General features: G+C 34.7%; 3 protein-coding genes and 1 non-coding gene across 8 annotated transcripts; 3 read left to right on the top strand and 1 right to left on the bottom strand.

The window, feature by feature from the left end:
• The first annotated feature begins 296 nt into the window (after nucleotides 1-296).
• On the top strand, nucleotides 297-4,432 carry LOC107897464 (ubiquitin-conjugating enzyme E2 34). 4 transcript variants are annotated; one of them, XM_016822933.2, is made up of 10 exons: nucleotides 297-453; nucleotides 1,137-1,203; nucleotides 1,728-1,782; nucleotides 2,502-2,540; nucleotides 2,691-2,754; nucleotides 2,849-2,910; nucleotides 3,001-3,040; nucleotides 3,166-3,193; nucleotides 3,316-3,407; nucleotides 3,849-4,432. In XM_016822933.2, exons 2-10 carry the CDS (start codon nucleotides 1,147-1,149, stop codon nucleotides 4,102-4,104), a joined length of 693 nt encoding a protein of 230 aa, XP_016678422.1. In that variant the 5' UTR covers nucleotides 297-453; nucleotides 1,137-1,146; the 3' UTR covers nucleotides 4,105-4,432. The 4 variants fall into 4 exon arrangements, with proteins under 4 accessions (XP_016678422.1, XP_016678421.1, XP_016678424.1 ...); XM_016822932.2 differs by having other exon boundaries at nucleotides 1,056-1,203; XM_016822935.2 differs by having other exon boundaries at nucleotides 298-453; nucleotides 1,145-1,203.
• An 803-nt stretch (nucleotides 4,433-5,235) lies between these two features.
• Nucleotides 5,236-6,661, top strand: LOC107897466 (uncharacterized). 2 transcript variants are annotated; one of them, XM_016822937.2, is made up of 3 exons: nucleotides 5,236-5,457; nucleotides 5,630-5,716; nucleotides 5,937-6,661. In XM_016822937.2, exons 1-3 carry the CDS (start codon nucleotides 5,401-5,403, stop codon nucleotides 6,339-6,341), a joined length of 549 nt encoding a protein of 182 aa, XP_016678426.1. In that variant the 5' UTR covers nucleotides 5,236-5,400; the 3' UTR covers nucleotides 6,342-6,661. The 2 variants fall into 2 exon arrangements, with proteins under 2 accessions (XP_016678426.1, XP_040935598.1); XM_041079664.1 differs by having other exon boundaries at nucleotides 5,238-5,543; nucleotides 5,937-6,614.
• A 47-nt stretch (nucleotides 6,662-6,708) lies between these two features.
• Nucleotides 6,709-8,536, bottom strand: LOC107897465 (RING-H2 finger protein ATL3). Its single transcript, XM_016822936.2, has 2 exons — nucleotides 7,984-8,536; nucleotides 6,709-7,875 (listed from the first exon to the last, which is right to left on the bottom strand). The coding sequence occupies exon 2, from the start codon at nucleotides 7,871-7,873 to the stop codon at nucleotides 7,010-7,012; it is 864 nt and encodes a 287-aa protein (XP_016678425.1). The 5' UTR covers nucleotides 7,874-7,875; nucleotides 7,984-8,536; the 3' UTR covers nucleotides 6,709-7,009.
• A 6,658-nt stretch (nucleotides 8,537-15,194) lies between these two features.
• Nucleotides 15,195-15,301, top strand: LOC121208882 (small nucleolar RNA R71). The gene has a single exon (XR_005904005.1). It is a non-coding gene; the product is annotated as a small nucleolar RNA R71 (small nucleolar RNA).
• The last annotated feature ends 6,138 nt before the right edge of the window (nucleotides 15,302-21,439 follow it).

Raw genomic sequence — 21,439 nt, 5'->3', positions numbered from 1 at the left:
TTTAGAGACATTTACTTGTTAAGTTGCGTCTATCTTAATATTATTTAAATATATATTTTTTAAAATTTATTTTTAATTTATTAAAAAATATTTATCTTAATATTTTTAATATATTATATATTTTAAAATAATATAAAAATTAATATCAGCGAACTAAAAGCTTACTTAAAATTTTAGTTCAACCTGGCCCGCCCATGCAGACCGAGACATGATCCAATTTTTGGACGCGTCAAAATAACAGTAATAGCAGAAATTGTACGTTCCGGTACAAGCATATAAAGCAAAAGCCAATAACGAGCGTCAAAGTAACCGTCCCCTCTCGCCATCTCTCTCCGTTAGATTTTTTACTCTTTTATTAATTTCCAATCTCTCTCTCCTCTGTTCATCGTTCCTTTTCTTATTCAATTCCTGCTTCTATTCTCGTTGGTATCATAAAATAATCTCATTCCCCCGGTAATTCTACATTTTTTAAGAACAAAAAGTTCTCTTTAATTTCGTTTTTACTTTCGATTTTGGAATGATTTATTAAAACTTCTTTATTGTATGGATTCCGGTATTGTAAGATCGATCTCCTTTTTTATTGATTTTTTTTGTTAGGTTTTATTAGGGAGATCCTGATTTAGACTTTTACGTTAAACTTAGTTTAATTGATCATCGAAATTAGTCATTCAATCAATTTATTAGTTTCTCTGTTTATTAATTGATTACGGTTTTGGTAATTCTGTTCCCAGTTCAAACTATTATTTTTTATAAGAAACAAAAAAAATGAAAATTAGAACCCTTAGGTAAAATTTTAGTTAGGATAAATTTTGTTGTTATATTAATCAGCTGTTAATTAAAGTAACTTAAGAAGAAAAATTACAAATGTATGTTGCTTTGGATTCTTGAGGTCTTTGATTACTCGATAATTTCACTGGATCATGTTTCTTTTAATAAGCTGATTTGCTTGCTTATTTGCATCTTTAGGTAGAGGATTTTAGTCAAATGGTTGTGGAATATATTGCACAGTTTTCTGTTTGACTATTTGTTCTTTTTTTTTTTCTATTTTGTGTCAGTAAATAGTTTTAATTTAAAAGTTGAACGAACAGAACAGAGTTTGGGGTTTTATTTGGTTGTGGCTGAGACTGCCTTTTTAGGTTTCAAGAAATGGCAGAGAAATCGTGCGTTAAGCGCCTTCAGAAAGAATACAGAGCACTTTGTAAGGTATTGTTTTCTCTCTGTATTTCCTGCAATTCCTTTTGTTGTTACCCATGCTTTTTATATGAATTGCTGAATGCTGGAAATGCTTAGCTGTTGTAGAAGTCTTGTTAATATTATCTAGTTAAACTTTCAGTCATTCTTGTCAGTGCAATTTTCAAAGTATTCACGTCTGTGTGATTTATAAACTCCTTTTTTTGAATAAAAGGAAAATTTATGTCTCTGTTACCCTGTCCATGAGGCTTGTTACTGCAGAGCTTGCATCAATGGTGATTGGACTGGAAATTTAGTTTTGTATGATATAGTAGTCTATTGTCTGTTTTGTTCGGTATATCAATCAGCAATTCAGCATTATGCTTAACTAACTTTGAAATTTTTTTTTCAAAAAAGAAAGTTGGATATCGTTTCACTCCCTTCTTTAGTAAATTCGATAAGAAAATATGTTGATGCGAGAATGTGAAATTGTTATTAGTTTAACTTAATTCTATTTTTTTTCAGATAATTTTAACAGTTATTCTATGAACTTATAGGAACCAGTTTCTCATGTTGTTGCTCGTCCATCCCCAAGTGACATTCTTGAATGGCGTAAGTTTATTGAATCTTCCTTTATCTCTTTTCTTCAGATAAAGCTCCATATACTCTAATACTAATGTGAAATCATCTTCTATAACAACAAGGAATTCGCATGCTATCCTAAGATTTTAGCCTTATAAAAGAATGAAAATGATTGTTTTCATGTTTTCCCAAGCTATCAGAGTGATTCATATTAACCTAACTGTTGCTTAATTATTTATAGGGATCTCAGTTGAGATTCAAGTTTATAAAGCTTCCTGCTAGCTAAGTTGTGGACTGTAAGTATGTGCCTGAGTGTGCAAAAGGCACTTGTTCATTTAGCAGACTTCTGGAATAATTGTACAATGAGCTAGAGTCCAATCTCTGTTGTCTTATAATCTTATTTTAAACGTATCTAATAAAACTTCAAGATATTGCCTATATGGAATTTGAAAAGTCGGCCTTAATTTGGTTAGTTAATTTTCTTGCAAGGACGAGTTCCGATATTATAATGATCAGTAGATGGCATGTTATTCTTATGCTCATGCAGTTGAATGATAAAATCGGCTTGTTTTCTAGTTATTCCTAATGTTGGACTTGTAATCCAAGCTTCTCTAGTCTTTTTACACTGAATTGAGGTTGCAGCACTGGTTGATTATGATTAAATTAATTTGAGCTTCTTTATCTAAGTTATAGTGCTGATGTAGTAGATTTTATGGACTACATCTAATTTTTCTGCTTCACTCTTTCAGATTATGTGCTGGAAGGGAGTGAAGGAACACCTTTTGCAGGTTGGCTAGTTTATCCCATGATAAGCTTGTGATTGATTTTATCTCACTCATTGTTGTGTCTGGAAGCTACTATATGATGCCGCTATCTTTGTTTTTTTTTCTTGTCTTTCTTATTCTTATTCTTTTTTTCCTTTAATTTGATTTGCTAAGGTGGATATTACTATGGAAAGATCAAGTTCCCTCCTGAGTATCCCTACAAACCTCCTGGAATCACGTATGTAGTTTTTTGCGGTTTTGATCTTTACAAACTTTATGATAGAAAACACTCAACTCTTTCTGACATCAAATTAAAATTTTCTTTCATGTAGCATGATCACCCCCAATGGACGGTTTATGACACAGAAGAAAATATGCTTGTCCATGAGTGATTGTAAGTCTTTTGAAAATTAACTTAGATATTCCTGTTTATGTATATCCTTATAAATGATTCCCTTTTAACCTTGTTCATGTACTTTTTCAGTTCATCCAGAAAGTTGGAATCCAATGTGGTCTGTATCAAGGTACAGGATTTCAGTCTAATTGCATTTTTTTCCTGCGCCATATTTTCAAGCACTTGTCACAGAGTATTTTGACATGTGAAACAATTGTCAAATATTGATAAATGCTTTTTTGTTTTATAATGCAGCATACTCACAGGGCTTCTATCTTTCATGGTGAGACTTGGAATCTTCCTTGTGTCTTAATTCACTTAACTAGCAGTTTTGATAAGCTGCAGGTTCTACTTGCTTGCATTGGGAATATGCCTTTTGACCCAAGCTGCCTTTTTCTTTTACAGATGGATAACAGTCCTACCACTGGCAGTGTAAACACTACAGCTGCTGAGAAGCAACGCCTGGCAAAAACATCCCTTTCTTTTAATTGTAAAAAGTAAGTTTATTATTATTTTTAAAAAAAGAGCAAGTTTATTGCTTTGCTTGCGTGGATCTTTTTCTTTCCATATTTCTGTTTTTGAGGATCTAAGGCTCTTCAAATTAGTTTTACCTATTTTCTGCTGCTATGAATGTGCTTTCACTCCTGTTAATGTCGTGCGTTTGAAGCTAAATTTACTACCATTGGTTGAATTCTACATTGTTATTAGCTAAGTAGTTGCACATGATGTTAAAAGTGTTAAGTTGCATTAGTAATTTGCTTCTAGCTAGATCTCGGCACACTTCCAGTTGTACTTCCCTTTTTTCTTTCTTTTCAATTTATATTTTAGACTGTGTGTGGTTAGTATGAGGAAAATACTGCCATAGTTTTGTTTTCTGAACTTCTCGTGGGAATTCCTTTTCAAAATTGAGAATCACAACCTATGTCTTTCTATGGCAGCCCCACATTCAGAAAATTGTTTCCAGAGTATGTCGATAAGTACAACAAGCAGCAGCAGCTCATTTCAGAGCATTCCTCACCTGAATCACCTCAAGGAGAAAATTCAAAACCCAAGACGGAAAAACTTGTAGGCTCTTCAGGGGAAGATGTTAAAAAAGTCATTCCAAGAAGAAAACAGCCGTTCCCAACATGGATGATGTTTTTGCTAGTTTCCGTCTTTGGAATTGTGATGGCATTGCCGTTGCTTCAACTTTAGTATGAACTGGGGTACAGCATGGCAAAATTCGGTTATGGTTAGTGATATATACAGTGTCTAGTTGAGGGAATCCTTTTTCAATGCTCCTTAGGGTTGTGATGTTCTGAAAAAAATGTATAGGGGAGTTTGATACAAGATTCCTAGGAGAGTGAGTTGGATCTTGACTGATTATTTCATCTATGTGAAAGTTGGTGTTGGTAATTTAACGAGTGAGATTGAAAAAATACATGGCTTGAAATGTTTGTCGATTTTTAGTTCGACTGTCATAAGTTTTTATACTTTTATCCTCTTTATGCTCTGAAATTAGCACAGTATATTTACCGATTCATTTCTTACTGCATATTAAATTTTATTTATTAAATGAGTGTATTGATGACCAAATTTGAAGGAAAATACAAATATTATCAGTTAAGTAAGAAAATTTAATTTTTTACTTTTTGAGCACAAAAATTGAGTCACACACTTCATTCAAGTATATGAACAAGATAATTTGAGCATATTTTTTGACAAAAAGATAAAATAAAATTCGAAACAACAGAGCATTTTTCTTCCTCTCCTGTTATGTTAAAACACTGACCAGTATTTCCCTATCATCATTATACAGTCCATTTTTCGTTTCTGTATGTACAAAACACGCTCCTCATCTCTTGCTTTGTTTTCCTTTACTGGATTCTTAAAGTTTCGTTTGGATTGTTTTCACTAATAAAATCCCTGGGAATGCTTTAAATTTTCAGCTAAAATGCTGAGTGAAACTTCATACAGGTGGCAAGTTTTTTTGTTTTCTTTGTTTTTTTGTTCTGTAAATAAACAAGCCCTGTAACGGTCAAAGCTGTTTTATGGTGCAATCAATTGTGAAAATGTGTCAGAAACTTACCTCAAATTTCAGGGAGAACACTTCACCTCAGCCTTAATGAATACGTTTAAATTGAGCAAACACAAAATAATGATTTTTATTCCTTTCCAATCTTTCTTTTTTAATTTTTATGTTGCTTCTTTGGTTAAAAAGTCGGTTAGCTGGCTACATATCTGCTGGTTTTCCAGTATCACTTTTGGTTTTCCATTAAAAAATAATAATACTAATAATACAAAGGAATGAATTCACTTGGCTATCCACCCCATTGCTATACTTCACACATACCAAATATACATAAAAGTTGGAACTTGGGTTTAGTTAGTTAGTTCATGTATATATACATCTAATGTTTTAGCAAAAAGAAATGTGTACATGTAAAAGCTTCTGTCATTTCAACTACCAAAACCTTTTTGGATTTCCATAATCTCCAATTTAGGGGTTTGATGGGGTTTCAAGTTTGGTGGTTGGACCCTTTTGCCTTAGATGAAATCATTCAAGTGGTTGGAATTCGAAAGATATCATTTGCTTCATTTCTCATTTCACCTTTCATTTCCTTGCATATATGAATAGCATTCATTTATGATCTGTATCAACCAATGCCCTTCCCTTTTTTTCTTCTTTTAATGACGCTTATGTTGTAACTTAAATTTTTATTTCTTTTATAACTTACAGGAAACCATGAACAAATCTCCAGCGCATCAGCAATATGAGACAAGTGATTCTTCTTATGAATTTGATCCTCAGGTGAACTTTTCACAGGTAAATATACAAACCCTTTTTCTTTTTTTCCTTTTTGGTTCTCTTCAACTTTTCTCTTTGTGAATTATCTTCCAAGGATCTTTTTAACAACGAACAAAACTGCCTCTTTGTGAAACAAATGTGTTTTGACTTGTTTGCTTCAAAATCAGAATTCCTGTTGAGGAATTATGTGATATGTTCATTTATCTGGTTTTGGCTTTCGACCTCTTTTCCTCCATAGTTTCTAGAAGAAGCAAGACAACATGCAAGAGACATAAACTTGCAGCGGTCATCTTCATGTTCAGAAGAAGTGGGGAAGAAAGGGTTGGGAGCTGAGAAAAAAAGCAAGAAGTCATGGAGGATTTCACTCTTCTCATGGTGGAAAATTAACAGAAAGAGCAAACCTGGTTCGGATCCTGTCCATGTTCCTAATCCTTCCAAGCCAACTAAAGGTTATGGTTCGGGCCCATTGTGTATAACCACAAGGGGAATCAAAACACGGCACCAGCGTCCATCATCAGGGCCAGTCTCCATCCTTTTCACCCCCACAAGGAAAATGGAGAATGAGGTGCCTTACATGAGTCTTGACCAGCCAAATGATCCTTATCATATCAACACCTATGGACCTGTTTATTTGGTAACATAGTGTATCAAATAGAGTGTACATGACATGGGGTTTCTGCATTAGTTTAGCCAAGAAAAATGTTGCCCCACCTGCAAAAAATTGGGAAACTTTTGTGACATTGAATGAGGTAAGTAGTTAGATCTTTCAACAATATGAATCTCAGTTCTGAAAAAAGATTCATGGTGGGACATTTGACGCAGGATTTTGTAAGTAGTAACTAGAACCAGCTCTCCTAGTTGTGGAAAATGATTTTTGTAGCCATTGAACTTCAAAGACTCAGTGATGGTTACACCATACTAGCATCTATTGTTGCAGTTCAATTCTAATGCACATTTGGAAAATCTAACATAATCAGTAATAATCTAATAGCATAAATTGTAAGGCAGAATAAGCAACAAAAGAGTTGAGGAATTGGATTAATAGCTTTACACTACAAGAATCCAAAGAAGCCATTGTTTCTGATACACATTTTGCAGGTGAAGAATTAAGATAGATTCTTTCCCCTCTTCAAAGACACCATTCCAAATATTTGTCTATTTTCAGCAGCTTATATCATTAGACAAAACTGTTGTTTCCCAATAGAATCCCACAGTTTTCAAGGATGATAAGGGTGCAATTTGCTTATCTTAAACCATTTCACGCTCAAGAAAATCAGCTCCAAATACTTAAAACAATCTATTTTGTAAACTTCAAGCATCAACTGAACAACTCCCTGAACTATTAGGAGCTACCCTTCTTTCCCTGCTTAAAAGTCTCTTCAAAGACCTTAATCTTGTAGGCATTGCAGACTTTGATTCTTCCTCTGGTGGATTCTCATTTCCATTCATTGGAACATCAATCACCAACATCCCTTCTTGCCTACCACTGGTAGATGCCATGGCAGAGGAACCAATAGAAGCAGATGATGCTGAAGAACCCTCATCCAAACAAGCACTACCGCTACTAACCTGCGTGTCATTACCCCAAAACAACACATTCGTAGGGAAACTAGGAGAATCTGTTGAATACCCAGAACCTGAACCATCATTTTGAGACTGAACATGAGCTTGAACATTGGTTCCATCAACAAGGTGACTTGGATTCTCAAACTCACCCCCAATAACAATGGGGTTTCTACAAAGAGGACAAGTCGAGTGTGATTGAAACCACATATCAATACAATCAACGTGGAAACCATGTTTACATTTAGGAAGCAGCCTAGCTTTCTCTCCTTCTATAACCTCACATAAACAAACCGCACATTCAAGCCCTTCTTTAAACTCGTCTTGACGGAAAATTAACGCAGGGAGGGAAGCGATAATTGTTGAATCAAGACCTTTACTTGTACGTTGAGGATGAGTAGTGTCTTGCCCTGGAGCAAAGACGAAACGGCGTCGGCTGCTACGGCTTGAAGGATGGGAAGTTGGTTCTTCATTGCGCCACCAAAACCATTTAGCATAAAGATGAAGACCAAGCACAAAAATCACCACTAAGAAGAGAACTATTATGCCAATGGCCATGATCTTCCCTGTTATCGCCACTGCTGTTGATTCATAGAACCCAGGCTTATCCATAGCTTTGAAAAAAAAATGAAATTTTGCAAAAATTAGATTTTTATAATTTTTATGAGCAAATAAATGACAACTAACTTAATGAGAAACGGTCTAAAACTGCAGAACTCAACTGGGATTTTCTTTTTCTTAAGCAAATGAGGGATACCCAAATGGGAAAAGCTCTAATTTTTTCCTCCTAAATCAACTAAAATTCAACACCAAAGGAAATTAATCAAAGAAATAAACAGAAATGGAAGGAAATGAGGGAAACCCCAGATGAGAAATGGGAATAAATTCTGAAAACCAAGATGTTCTTTAAGCAATGAAGACAAATTTGAAGAGGTGGGTTTTAAAGGGAGCAAGATAATGTAGATAAAAGCTTGCAAGAGAATTCAAAGAAGGATCCCTAAAAGAAAATGACTATTTTGGGGACCTCACAATCTTGAAAGAATCAAAAGAAAAATATAGATTCTTTTTAGGTATTTTGCTTTGAAAGAGATCAAAAAAGTAGGAGGTTGAGCTGAAGTGAAGAAGATGATGGTTCTTGGTGTCCAACTTTGACTCTTTTGTTAATAGCCCTTTAACATAATAAGCTGTGTATGGGACACTTGTAATCCTACCATTTCTTTCTCTTTTTTTTTTTTTTAAAAAGAGCTTCCTTGAAATTAATGTAAACCCTCGTCCCTTATCAAAGCTCTGATCCCCATTTTAAAGGAATTTCTTGCCACTAAATGACAATCAAAGTTTTAAACTTTTCTCAAGTCCTTCTTTCTTGTTATGGTGTTGCTGAACTGAAAAATAAAAAAAAAAGAAATAATTTCCAAAAATTTTGTAGTTTAGAAGCAGAGCTGATCAACTACTCAACTAGAAAGATGAGATTTTCCACCACAATTAGTAGATTTGCAATGGCCATTTGAGGGGTCTTTTGCCCACCACTACCTATAAAATTTCCGATCTTCACTTCCATTTGTCAATTTACTATCATACCTAAAGACAGTTTTGGGAGAAGATTTCTACTTTGGACCACTTGGTTCATTTTTTTTTTCTCTTTACTTGCTTGTATTTTAGGTGATGAAATAGCTACCTTGCTTCCATCTTCCCTTCCACCATTTCACCTCACAATTTTCATTTATACTATATTAGTCAACTGAATTAGTGATAATGCTTCAAAATGTTCAGAGTCAAAGTCTTCAATCAATATCAATCTAATATCATATCAGGATGAAATTAAAAAGTTTATAGTGAAAGCTACAAAAAAATTTACTTTTTATTAATTTAACTTTATTAAAATTTAAAAGTCTAAAAAGAGTTTTACCATAACTTAACCAAAATAAGACAATGTCTAAAGAAACAATTTTACTAAATTCATATTCTGAAATCATAGTTCATTACCAGTGTTTAAATCCGTATTCTCTCTTCAAAATTTAATGTGCCTTACAACTGCATCTAACATTTATTGGTAAATTTTCTTATATTATAATTATAACTTTTTTAATTTTATTTCGATGCATTCAAGATAGTATTTTAAAAATATTTTTTTGCTTGTGATCAGAGATTATGTAAGTACTCATCTTACTAGTTTGATCTTTTTAAGTAGAGTATAAGAACTTTTCGGTGATTTTTACAACTCATCATCTTTAGATCTCATAGTCAAGCCAAAATAATTTTTTAAGGGGCCGAATGAAATTTTAATTTTTTATAATCTATATCTTTATAATTTTTAATGAATTAAATCAAATTTTTATAATTTTAGGGCACTAAAGTGTAACTTTCCTTTACTAATTTAAAATTTTAAAATTTTTTAAAAAGTCTAAATAACAAATTTCCATTTTAAGTTGAAGTCGTGGCTCTATTAGCCCCTAGATTCCCCTCCACTCATACTGAATTATTGTGATAAATATGTCCAAAATTAATGTTTGTATGCAGTGTGAAAATGGGAATTGATGTATAAAGTTTTATTAATTTTTTAATGATTAAATTTAATGTAGGAAGTAATGCATCTAGAATCAAATTCCATTTCATCATAGCAATGGGAATGGAGGATATAAAAAGTGGGGGAAGATCCAAATACAAGCTTATTGCCAACCATTGAACTTGTAACAATGGGAGGCAAATAAAGGTGAAAATAGCTTCTGTGGTTTTAAATTTAAAAAAAGAAAAAGAAAAAAAAGGTACAAATATTTTATAGGTGAAAATTTAGACTTTTATTGTGGCATTTACTGCTAAAAAACCATGCATATAGACTAGTACTAACCTATGTAAAGAAATACATCCAAGAAGAAAATCCCAGATAAGTAAAGAATATTTTTCTATGTATAAATATGAGATTATAAATATTAAAATTAGAAAGACATCTCTAAATATTGATGGTATGAACTAATGAAAAAAAATTAGTGTGTGGAGAAACCCATGGTGCAGTAGGGAGTCAACCCACCCTTTATATGAAGGTTGGAGGTCAAGGCAAAGGAAAAAGGGGCTTGGATTATGTTGTTGTGCAGCATGAGGTTGGCATGTACTCCGCAGGATTGAGTCAACCTTACATTACAGTGGGAGAAGGAGTGAAGAGTTTACAAAACACAAAAATTGAACTTTGAACATCGTGTCATTGTCACCGAATTGTATCAACAAATTAAACCCTATCAATTTCTTCGCTTATTTAAGAATGTATCGAAATTAAAAGTTAATTATTTATAAATTCATCTTTCCTTTTTCCCTTAGAAAATCTTGAACTAAATCAACATTGCAGTGGAGTTAGAAGCTGTAGGATAGTTGTTGTTTGTAGTAAGTATAGGACGACCTGAATCACATTCTAACCTGTTACTAACCAAGTGGGTTTTTTTTACATAAAATGATGCAGTGTACCCATGCTTTTGTCACCATTTTTGCACAGACATAGAGCTTTTGACGTGTAACGGGGAATTAAAAAGTCTATGTATAGGCTCATGGGTTACGTAAATCATGCAAAATCTTTCGTTGTTACTTTTGTTTCAACACAAATTCTCAAAAGAGAACCGAATCCTTAGATTCTTCATTGCTTTCCTGCGAAAATACCGCTGAATTTGCACCTATTTTTCAACTTCGGAGTCCATTTAAATTTGACTTCTTTTTTCTCCCCCAATTGGTGTTTTAAATGGTGGGGTGATTTTTAATATGAAAAATTTGGTGGGGTTTGATTTTCAACTTAGGCTGCACCAAAATCAAAATAGTTTAGCCAACCTAATACCCCCTACTTGAACTTGAATTTTGATTATATATAAATATGGGTAAATTATAAAAATAATCACTTTTGTTTATTTCAGATTATATTTTAGTTACTTATGTTTGAAATGTTACGTTTTAGTTACTTACGTTATTGTTTTGTTACGAAGTGGTCACTTTACCGTTAAACTCCATTACCTCCTAACAGCAGTCCTACATGACAGTCTAAATGGGTTTTAAATGTCAACTTAGATGTCCAGTTGCTAGGATGAAAATAGGCTTTTAATTAAATAAATTTAATTTGGACTGCTACATAAGACATTTAATTAGTTGGCATTTAAAGCCCATTTGGATTGCCACATAGGACCGTCATTAGGGAGATAACAGAGCTTAACGATAGAGTGAACACTTCGTAACAAAACTATAATGTAAGTGACTAAAACGTAACATTTCAAACATAAATAACTAAAATGTAATCTGAGGCAAATAAAAGTGGTTATATTTGTAGTTTACCCTGTAAATATAGGTAAAAAAAACTTTTCTCGATTTTCTCAATTTTAATATTAAGAAAATTGGTCCATTCAAAAAAAAATTGGAGTAATTTAATCTCATCAATTTTGGAAGTGAACAACTATAAACAATTAACCATAGTGTTAATGTTTTCCTTCAATTGTATATAATTTTGATTGGTATGATAACAAATTTAGCATTAAATGTATATATATTTTATGCAAATGTTGTAGACTAAAATTTTAATTCAAGACCAAATTAACATAATGTGTAAATGTTGTGTAATTTATAGTGAGCAAAGTGGCTATCGAAAGAGGTGCACTAGTTCTATGCGGCTAAAAGGGGCGGCGGTGGTTGCTAGAGGTGACAGTGGCTACTGGCAAAGGTTGGGTATGTGTAAAAATTAGCAAACTCTTTGCCTAGTTTCACTCTAACGAAAATAAATTTCACTCCAGTGGAACAAGTCCTTTATTTCTCTCATTTGTAGTCGCACTTCAACTTATTGTCATGGAATTATATCATCAGCAACCATCGTACCTTCATAAAAATAAACTAAAAAAACAAGACAAAAGTAAAAATAAAATAAGATGATTAGCCAATTTAAAAAAAAAAGAAAACAAAATTAAGTAAATAATAAATAGGAAAAAAAAACAAAAACTAAAGGCTTGGTTGCCTCCCAAGAAGCACCTTAGTTATAGCCATGACATGACTCTCTCAGATTTTAAGCATCTCAAAGCTTGATGATGACGCCTCGGTGATTTACACATTCTCCCTAATAGTACTTAATTCTTTGTGAAAGAAGTTTTACTGTTTCGTAAATAAACATCTCTAAAAACTTGAAACAATTTTAACCAACACAATTTCAACTTTCCAAGACTTAGCTTAAGCCATGATTTTAATAAGAAAATATATAGCATTGACTCAAGTTTTCGAGCAAACCTTTTACCATACCCCCACTTCACCTTATAGCATTTTTGTAATAGCTCTTTAATTGAGGACTTCAAATTCTTTAGAGATCCCAAGTGTAATTGGTTTCGCATACTTTCCCAAGTGTAAACTCAATGATTTAAACTTTGGCATTGGTTTCGCATACTTTTAAATATAAATTAAAGTGCTCATAAATTCCTTAAGCACATCATCTTTTCTTTTAGCTTTAGAAATCAAAGTAGTTTGCATAGAATCAACTAGGTAAAGTTCTTAGAAGAATAATCATAATTAGCTTTGTCTATTACACTAATTGAAAAACATTATTCTTTATCATTCGAATGTTTCAAAGAAGAGAAAATTTTGAAAGTTACCTGCTCATCATTGACACTCATGGTAAGTTTACCTTCTTGAAAATGATTTTGTACTCTTCCAATTGCAAAGAATGGTCTGCCAAGAATAAGTGGAACCTCTCTATCTTCCTCCATATTTAAGATAATGAAGTCTGTTAGAAAAATAAAATTTTCCACCTTTATTACTACATCTTCAACCACCACTTTGGGTAACAAAAATTTCTATCTGCAATTTCTAATGTGACTAAGGTAGGCATGATATTTGAGCTATAAAGAGTGGTGTCAAATTATTGTTCGCTCCCAAATCGCAAAGTGCCTTTTTAAAAGTATGCGAGATAATGGCATAGGGAATCATGAAACTCTCAGGATTCTTCAACTTAGGACGAAGCTTCATCTGAATTAAGGCACTACACTCCTCAATAAATATTATATTCTCATAATCATCTAGCCGTGTTTTCTTCATAAAAAAATATCTTTGATAAATTTCATATAGCTAGGCATTTGTTCTAGAGCTTCAACAAAATGAATATTAATGAACAACTTTTTAAATACCTCAAGAAATTTTTGGAATTGTATATCCATCTTATTCCTTTGCAATATTCGTAGGAATGATGGAGGAGGATATTCCTATTTAATAGCCTCAGTTGATGGCTTCATTGCTTCTACCTCATGGTGAACTTATTCTTTAGGGCTTTTGTCAAACTCGATGGTACTCTCGCCAGTGGGTGGAATAGGCAATTGATTCTTTGAATTCATATCATTTGAAGGAGAAGCATTAGGTATCTCCTTACTACTTCTAAGGGCGATCGCCTTTCAATGCTCATTCGGATTATTAACATTAAGAGGAGGTTAAGTGTTTGACGGTAATGCTCCTTAAATTCTACTATGACAGCCTGAGGTGATCTATTTGAGTTTCCAAAGCCTTCGTCCTAGCATCAGTTGCCTGAATGAATTGTTGAAGTAGCTTTTTAGTAGCCGACTTCTTCTCCACTACCTGTTGTTGTTGCGAATGTGACATTTAAAATTGGTTTTGAGAAAAACCTAGAGGTCCAACTGTCCTAACTTATGAAGAACTATTTTGATTATTTCCCCAAGAAAAGTTGGGTTGAGTTCTTCATCCTGAATTATACGTGTTGGAAAAAGGGTTATTTTGTTGTCTTTTTAGATTTCCAACATACCCAACTAGTTCTGCTTCACTTATGCACTACCAAGAATGATGATCATGTTTGACAAAACACGTTAGCGAACAAAAATATATAAATATAAATAAAAAAATATTTATAGATATAATAAAATAAATTGAATAATTTATATTTAAATTATCAATTATGAAAAACCAATAAATAACATAACATAGCCAGAAAAAAAAAGAAACTAGTTTTCCAAATGTTGAGGCTTGTTTTACACAGTTTCTTTAAGACAGATTCGGCCGCTCCAACGATACTTGGAGAAACGTTGGTCGAATGTCTCTCAAGATACAACAACACGATGATGGAAGTAGTAGCACTTCTACAGTGATCAACGAACAAATGATGTCTTTTTCTATCACCGAAACATTGGAAAACACGAAGAGGAAAATAGAAGACAAAGTGGATCTTAGCCTTCTATGGGCATTTAAAGTGGAGGAATTTTGGAAATATCTATATATAAGGAGACAAAGCTTTAGCCCATGTCGTAGGAGTATGCCCTAACCTCAACGGGTTTGAACTTGCAAACCCCTGCACGTGAGACAAGATTCCAAGCTTAGTCATTCAATCAATTTTTAAGTGGGTTCTTATATATATACACATCTCTCACTTGATCTTTAACCAATGTGGGATCTAAGCTTTTCTTTTCCTCAACAAATATTCACAAGTAGCTTACTTTGAACATCAATTTCTCATTCATCACTCAACCATTTTGAGCATATGATATATCATTGTAGATGTCTCATGGAGTAGAATATGGAACTATAATTTTATGATTCAACTCTCCACCTTTACCAATTGAGAATATGCCTCAAAGATCCTATAAATTAAAAATTTTCCAACAGATCATCCCTACACTGATCATAAATGGCATAAATTGGTTGCTTCCTGGCAACATTAATTTTCTCATTCACATCATGTCTCAAGGCAACCACTTTAGTGACAAGGGTAGTTATCACATCAACCTCTACTAATTCTATCAGTTTCTTTTGACTTGCCCTAATTATACTTGAAATCTATTGTGAATTATTTTCTGTCATGTCTTCAATTATCTTAGCAGCTTCTTTAAGTGATTTACTCAACTATGCCCCATTTGCTGTTACATCTAGATCACTTTTAATAGACTCTTTAAACCTAGTGTAAGAAGTCTGAATCAACAACCATTCTAACACTTGGTGGTGAGAACATTTCTTTTGCATGTCCTTAAACTGTTCCCATGCCTCATGTAAAGTTTCCTCTTTATATTGCTGGAAACTAGTAATGCCATTCCGCAATTTTTTTTTCTTGGCTGGCGGAAAGAACTTAGCCAGAAACTCTTCCTGAAAATTTTTCACAATTTGATCCTAAGTTGTAATCGACTCATTGGGCAAGCTATCTAACTAGTCTGTAGCTCGTCTAGTTAAAGAAAATAGGGAGCAACCTTAATTTTACAGCTTCAACAGAAACGCCATTAAATTTGAAAGTATTGCATAGCTTGATAAACTTCTACAGATGTTGGTTGGGATTTTCATGAGAGAAACCAGAGAACTGATTAGCTTTGACTATTTGAATGACTGTCAGTTTAATCTCAAAACCATTTGCTTCCCTTATTAGAAAGCATATATACTAATGTCACAGGTCAGAGTGCAAGGCCCGTGACCATGGCACAAGATGCGCCCCATGGAGGTCTGTCGATAAGATGGGGATCATTTAGCCCACGAGAGCTGGCCCGATTCAACGAACTGATAGAGAAGCCTGTCAACTTGAAGCCTGGTTGGCCCGATAGCGAAGATATGGCAACTTAGGCAACTATGGTAACTAATCTTCAAAGATAGAGAGAATCATATCTTGTAAGATTAGATAGGATTTGATTTGGCAATATCTTGTAAAATCCCTTAAATCATGGGATTGGTTAATCTCGTTCGTCGATGTAATTGTATCTTGACCGTCAGTTTTGGGGGAGCTCAAGTATAAATAGAGAGCCTCCCCCTCATTTGTACACTCCATTCATTGTTTCATTATTCTTTGTGAATAAGAGAATAGAGAGCATTTACTCAAACACTTTGCGAGCGTCCCTTTCTGTTGTTCTTTTAAGCTTCTTTTGGCATACGTTTGCTTCCGCTGTACAAGTTGGTGCTTTGGAGGAGTTCTTAAAGAACCCTCATTCGAGTAAAGGCTGACTTGGGCGAGTTTGGACGAGCAAATCGCCTAAGCCCGCACGGATTGCGAGACGAAAGGTATAGCCCCGTGACAAGTGATATCCGAGCTGTTGGTTCGAAGGCACTGTTGGGATGTCGAAAGAAGTCGTTGGGCAGAATGAGCCAATGGAGACCCGAGGAAGGGCTAGGAAAGTAAGTCGATCAAGGGACTTGTTGTCAGCTTTGGAGGATCGAGTCGTCACTCTCGAGGAATCCATGGAGGATGTCAAAGAGAGGATTGATGATGTTGGTGATAGTGTTCATGATGGGTTGCAAACTATGCAAGAGCAACTTAAGGAATATGTGTTGGATACTATCAGTTCCTCGGAAATTAAGCTGGCTAGGAAGGATGATGCTCTTTCGAGGCTATGGTAACAGCGTTGAAGGAGGAGATCAGCAAGTTTAAAGGGGAGCTCGAGATGATCAATGAGCTTAAAGGGGAGATCAAGGTTTTCAAGGCTGCCATAGGTAGTGGGATGTTGGCTTCGAAGCCGAAGCAACAAGCAATGGATGTGCCCAAACCGAAAGCGTTTAAAGGGGCAAGGTCCGCAAGTGAGGTAGACAATTTTCTTTAGGCCATGGAGCAATACTTTCGTGCGATGGGCATTGAGGATGATGTCGCAAAGGTAAACACTGTTGCTATGTATTTTACTGACGTTGCTTTGTTATGGTGGCGACGTAGGTCCACTGATGTGAAACGTGGTGGGACCGAGATTGGGACTTGGGAGGAGTTCCAAAAGGAGTTTAAGGCACAATTTTACCCCGAATATGCTGAGAATGAAGCTCGAGCAAAGTTGCGACGGCTTACGCAACGAGGTACAGTTAGGGAGTATGTGCGGGAGTTCAGTGAACTCATGCTTCAAATTTCAGATTTGAGCGAAAAGGAGGCATTTTTCTCTTTTACGGATGGGCTGAAACCATGGGTGAAGCAAGAATTGCAACGTCGTGGAGTTCAAGAACTAACCAATGCCATGCTGGTGGCAGAGCCCCTAGTGGAACTTGTTCCGAGAAAAGACAGGTTTGAATCTTCCAAGCCCAATGGGAGGGGCAATGGTGGGCACCATGAGGAAGATGGTGGTAATAGGAAACCACGAAATGGGAAAAGAAGACCCAATAGCCCGAAAAAAAAGAGGGGAAAGTTGAGGTGCTACTTTTGTAATGGACCGCACATGAAGAGAGATTGCCCAAAAGTATCTACGTTTACGGCTATCAAGAAGAGTGATGAGCCGGAAGAGGAAAACCCGATTGAGAAAAAGGCATTGAGGGTCAATTCGATAATTCTCTTCCCGAAGAAAAGGAATGGTAGGGAAGGGTTGATGTTCGTAGACATCAACATTGTAGGTCGAAATGGGAGTGCTCTGATTGATACGGGAGCATCAGATTTATTCATATCGGAGAAGGCTGCGAAGAAACTTGGTCTCTCGATTAAGAAATCGAATAGGAAGATCAAGACGATAAATTCCGAGGAGGGCCCAACTGTGGGAGTAGTTCGTGAGGTGGAACTACAAATCAGCGAATGGAAAGGCAAGGAAGAATTCGAGGTAATCCAACTAGATGATTACGATTATGTGCTTGGCTTAAACTTCCTTGATAGGATTCAGACGGTTCTGTATCCATGGGCCGATCAAATTCATATTGTCACTGGTCCATTATCAAAGATTGTTGTGCCAGTGTATCGAGATATGAAGGTTAGGACAAAGGTTTTGTCATCAATCCAACTAGTCGAGGATGTTTCGTATGGGAGAAACATTGACTCGATAGAATGGGATGTTACGAAAAGCCATTCGGAAGTGTTAGTGGCGCAAGCGATTGATATGAAGCCTGCAGATTCGACTGTGGAGCCGACACCTATGGGAAAGGTGAGTGGTACATCGGACTTCGAGGGAAAAGAAGCGATGCAGAAACAGTCGGGACGAGTAAATACTGTGAGTAAGGTACATTGCGAACACTTTGATAGTGTTTTAAATTCTGACTTGTTGGCTTGGCAAGGTCGTAAAGGCCCTTTCAAAGTTCATAAGCAAGAAAGCCGAGGGACTATGGGCAACACGAAGCCAAGGTGTGAGAATCAAGACGGTTCAAAAGGGAACAAGTTAAAATTGGGGCAAGTTAGTACGGAGACTTTTTGCTAACGAGATGTACCAACTAGTGCGACGGTTTAAGATAAAAGGAGACGGAAGCCGAGGAAAAAAGTCTGGAAGAAGGGACAACCCGATTGGGAAGCGAGTCGGGAGGAAGCCAAGGCAACGAGAAGGATCCAAGGTGAATTAAGTCAGTGCCATTCGAAAGTCGCAACGAGGGCGTTGGGAGAATGGGTGGGGGAGAATGTCACGGGTCAGAGTGCAAGGCCCGTGACCATGGCACAAGATGCGCCCCATGGAGGTCTGTCGATAAGATGGGGATCATTTAGCCCACGAGAGCTGGCCCGATTCAACGAACTGATAGAGAAGCCTGTCAACTTGAAGCCTGGTTGGCCCGATAGCGAAGATATGGCAACTTAGGCAGCTATGGTAACTAATCTTCAAAAATAGAGAGAATCATATCTTGTAAGATTAGATAGGATTTGATTTGGCAATATCTTGTAAAATCCCTTAAATCATGGGATTGGTTAACTCGTCCGTCGATGTAATTGTATCTTGACCGTCAGTTTTGGGGGAGCTCAAGTATAAATAGAGAGCCCCCCCCTCATTTGTACACTCCATTCATTGTTTCATTATTCTTTGTGAATAAGAGAATAGAGAGCATTTACTCAAACACTTTGCGAGCGTCCCTTTCTGTTGTTCTTTTAAGCTTCTTTTGGCATAAGTTTGCTTCCACTGTACGAGTTGGTGCCTTGGAGGAGTTCTTAAAGAACCCTCATTCGAGTAAAGGCTGACTTGGGCGAGTTTGGACGAGCAAATCGCCTAAGGCCGCACGGATTGCGAGACGAAATGTATAGCCCCGTGACACTAGTACGAAGCCCTTTGGCATGCGGGATGGCATAGTCTTTGATACACTTAGATGCAATAGGGACAACAGAAGGAACTCGTACATTATTCTGCTCATTAACATTGTTATTCCTATTAGGATTTGCCATTATTGACTCTTTGTGTTCAACCTCAGAATTGATCCTTAAACATTTGAGTCTTTGTAAAGTTGATTCAATCTCCAAATCAAGTGGTAGATAATCTAGATTTTAACTTCTGCATATACAAAAGTCAAAGGTATCTAAAAATAAAACAAAAAATAAATTTAAGTTAAGCAAAAAGTAATTAAATTGATGTTAACAAAATTAACAATTGGCTATTCGACAACGACGCCAAAAACTTGTTGATCGAAAATCATGTATGCAAGTATATGTATTATTTCAAGTAGTATAAAATATTGATCCCACATAGAGCTATTACTAATCAAAACACCAATCACCAAATATTACTCTAATAACCTATCCAAATTAATTGAGAATACAGTTTTCTACTAATTTAAAAGTAAATAAAAATAATCAATGCAAATTAAAGCAAATAAAAATTAATAATAAAACCCTAGTATTGCAATTTCATCAAATGCGTTAGCTAATTGATCTATCTCCACCCAATTTATCCTAATAGAGTTTATTACTAACCTGGGACCTAAAATTTCCTTAATTCTCTTCCGAGCAATTAAAGAACTAATCTAATCTAACTATTGAGCTATATTCCTATGTCAATAATGTAGACAAGATTGATTAAGAATAACCCCAATTATGACTACCTAAGATAAGCATGTAAGTTTCTTTCAAAAAAAAAAAGATAAGCATGTAAGTTTGTATCCTAATTACGAAACACGAATTGACTCATCTAATTAAAACCAAGAGCTATTTATTCTAGACCTAAAACGAAAAGTCTTATTTCAATGTCTTTAGGTTTTTTCAAACTAATAGGTGGCCAGACTATTATCAAATAAGAACAAGAACGAATAAATAATCGAAAATCTATTAATAATAAAAAGAGATGAAAATAGATACCATTCAATTAATTCAGCATGAAATCCATTGTAACCCTAAAAAAGAGATTTAGTTCATAGAGAATTTGAGAAATATCTTAAAATTAAAATAATAACCAAACATAAGAAAAACAATGGAGAAGCTTCGCCTTCTAGTTGAAATCTGTTGATTCTTGATGCATGAAAGCTTGGACAGCTCTTCCCCTTTTTTCTCCTCTTTTAAAGTTTCTAACCCCTAAAAATTGTAACTTTTAAAAAACTATAGAGTATATATGTCATTCCGTTGGAGCAGAAATTTGTCTATTTACTTTCGCTAGGGTGGAGATATTCTTCATTGGAACGAAAATCTACTTATATTAAGCTATTCTTTCTCATGCTTTGTCGGGCCTATATTGAATAAGAACACATAAAAAATTAATTCCATTTAACACTATATATATATACTTAACTTAAAACATGAATGAAATAGAATTCCTAAAATCTAATAAAATTAAATTATAAAATAACTAAAAATCCTAAAATCCTACTAAAATAAAGAACAAATAACTCTAAGATATTAGAGTTATCAAATACCAAATTGACAGGATTTGTAAATGTTGTAGGCTAAACTTATTAAATCAATAACAAATTGACCGAATGTATAAAATTTGAGGACTAAATTTGTTATTATGCAAATAAAAAATGTACAATAGAACATTAGCATTGAGATTAATTATTCTTAATTACTCACTTTTAAAATTGACATTAATTTTCTCTAATTTTAAAAAAGAAAACCTAATTTAGTCAATATTAAAATTTATAAATATATGGTTTTGCATTAAGAATTTTCCTACTTTTTGGTCGCTACAATTACAGACCACATCAAATGAAATTATATCTAACATGCTTTTGGTTGGCATTCAAATTAAAGCTGAAGTAAATTACTACAAAAATATACAATCTTGCTTGCATAATTGCATACCTTTTTTTCCACCGTTAATGCGGTGTAACATTGCTTTCGTCGTCCCTTATTGAGAATAGTGTAATAATAGCTAAAGCAATCATGGCGCCTCTTGGGTACTCTAAGAAATGGGAACTCTAAGAAATCATTCAGTTTTTGACTGTTCATACTTTACTCTTCACATTACCATAATATATTGTAAGCTTGAATTAATAGGCTTAATCATATTTTCTATAGCTAAACTCGATTTTTTTTAATATACGCAGAGTGACCTTTTTGCATGCAATTAACCGACCAATGTTGTGAAATTGAAACAATGTAGTTGCTCGCATGATTTTACC

The sequence above is a fragment of the Gossypium hirsutum genome, chromosome A10 (genome assembly GCF_007990345.1).
Source record: "Gossypium hirsutum isolate 1008001.06 chromosome A10, Gossypium_hirsutum_v2.1, whole genome shotgun sequence".
Taxonomy (NCBI): domain Eukaryota; kingdom Viridiplantae; phylum Streptophyta; class Magnoliopsida; order Malvales; family Malvaceae; genus Gossypium; species Gossypium hirsutum.
The sequence above is the reverse complement of the archived record's forward strand: the minus strand, read 5'-3'. Positions and strand labels throughout refer to the sequence as shown.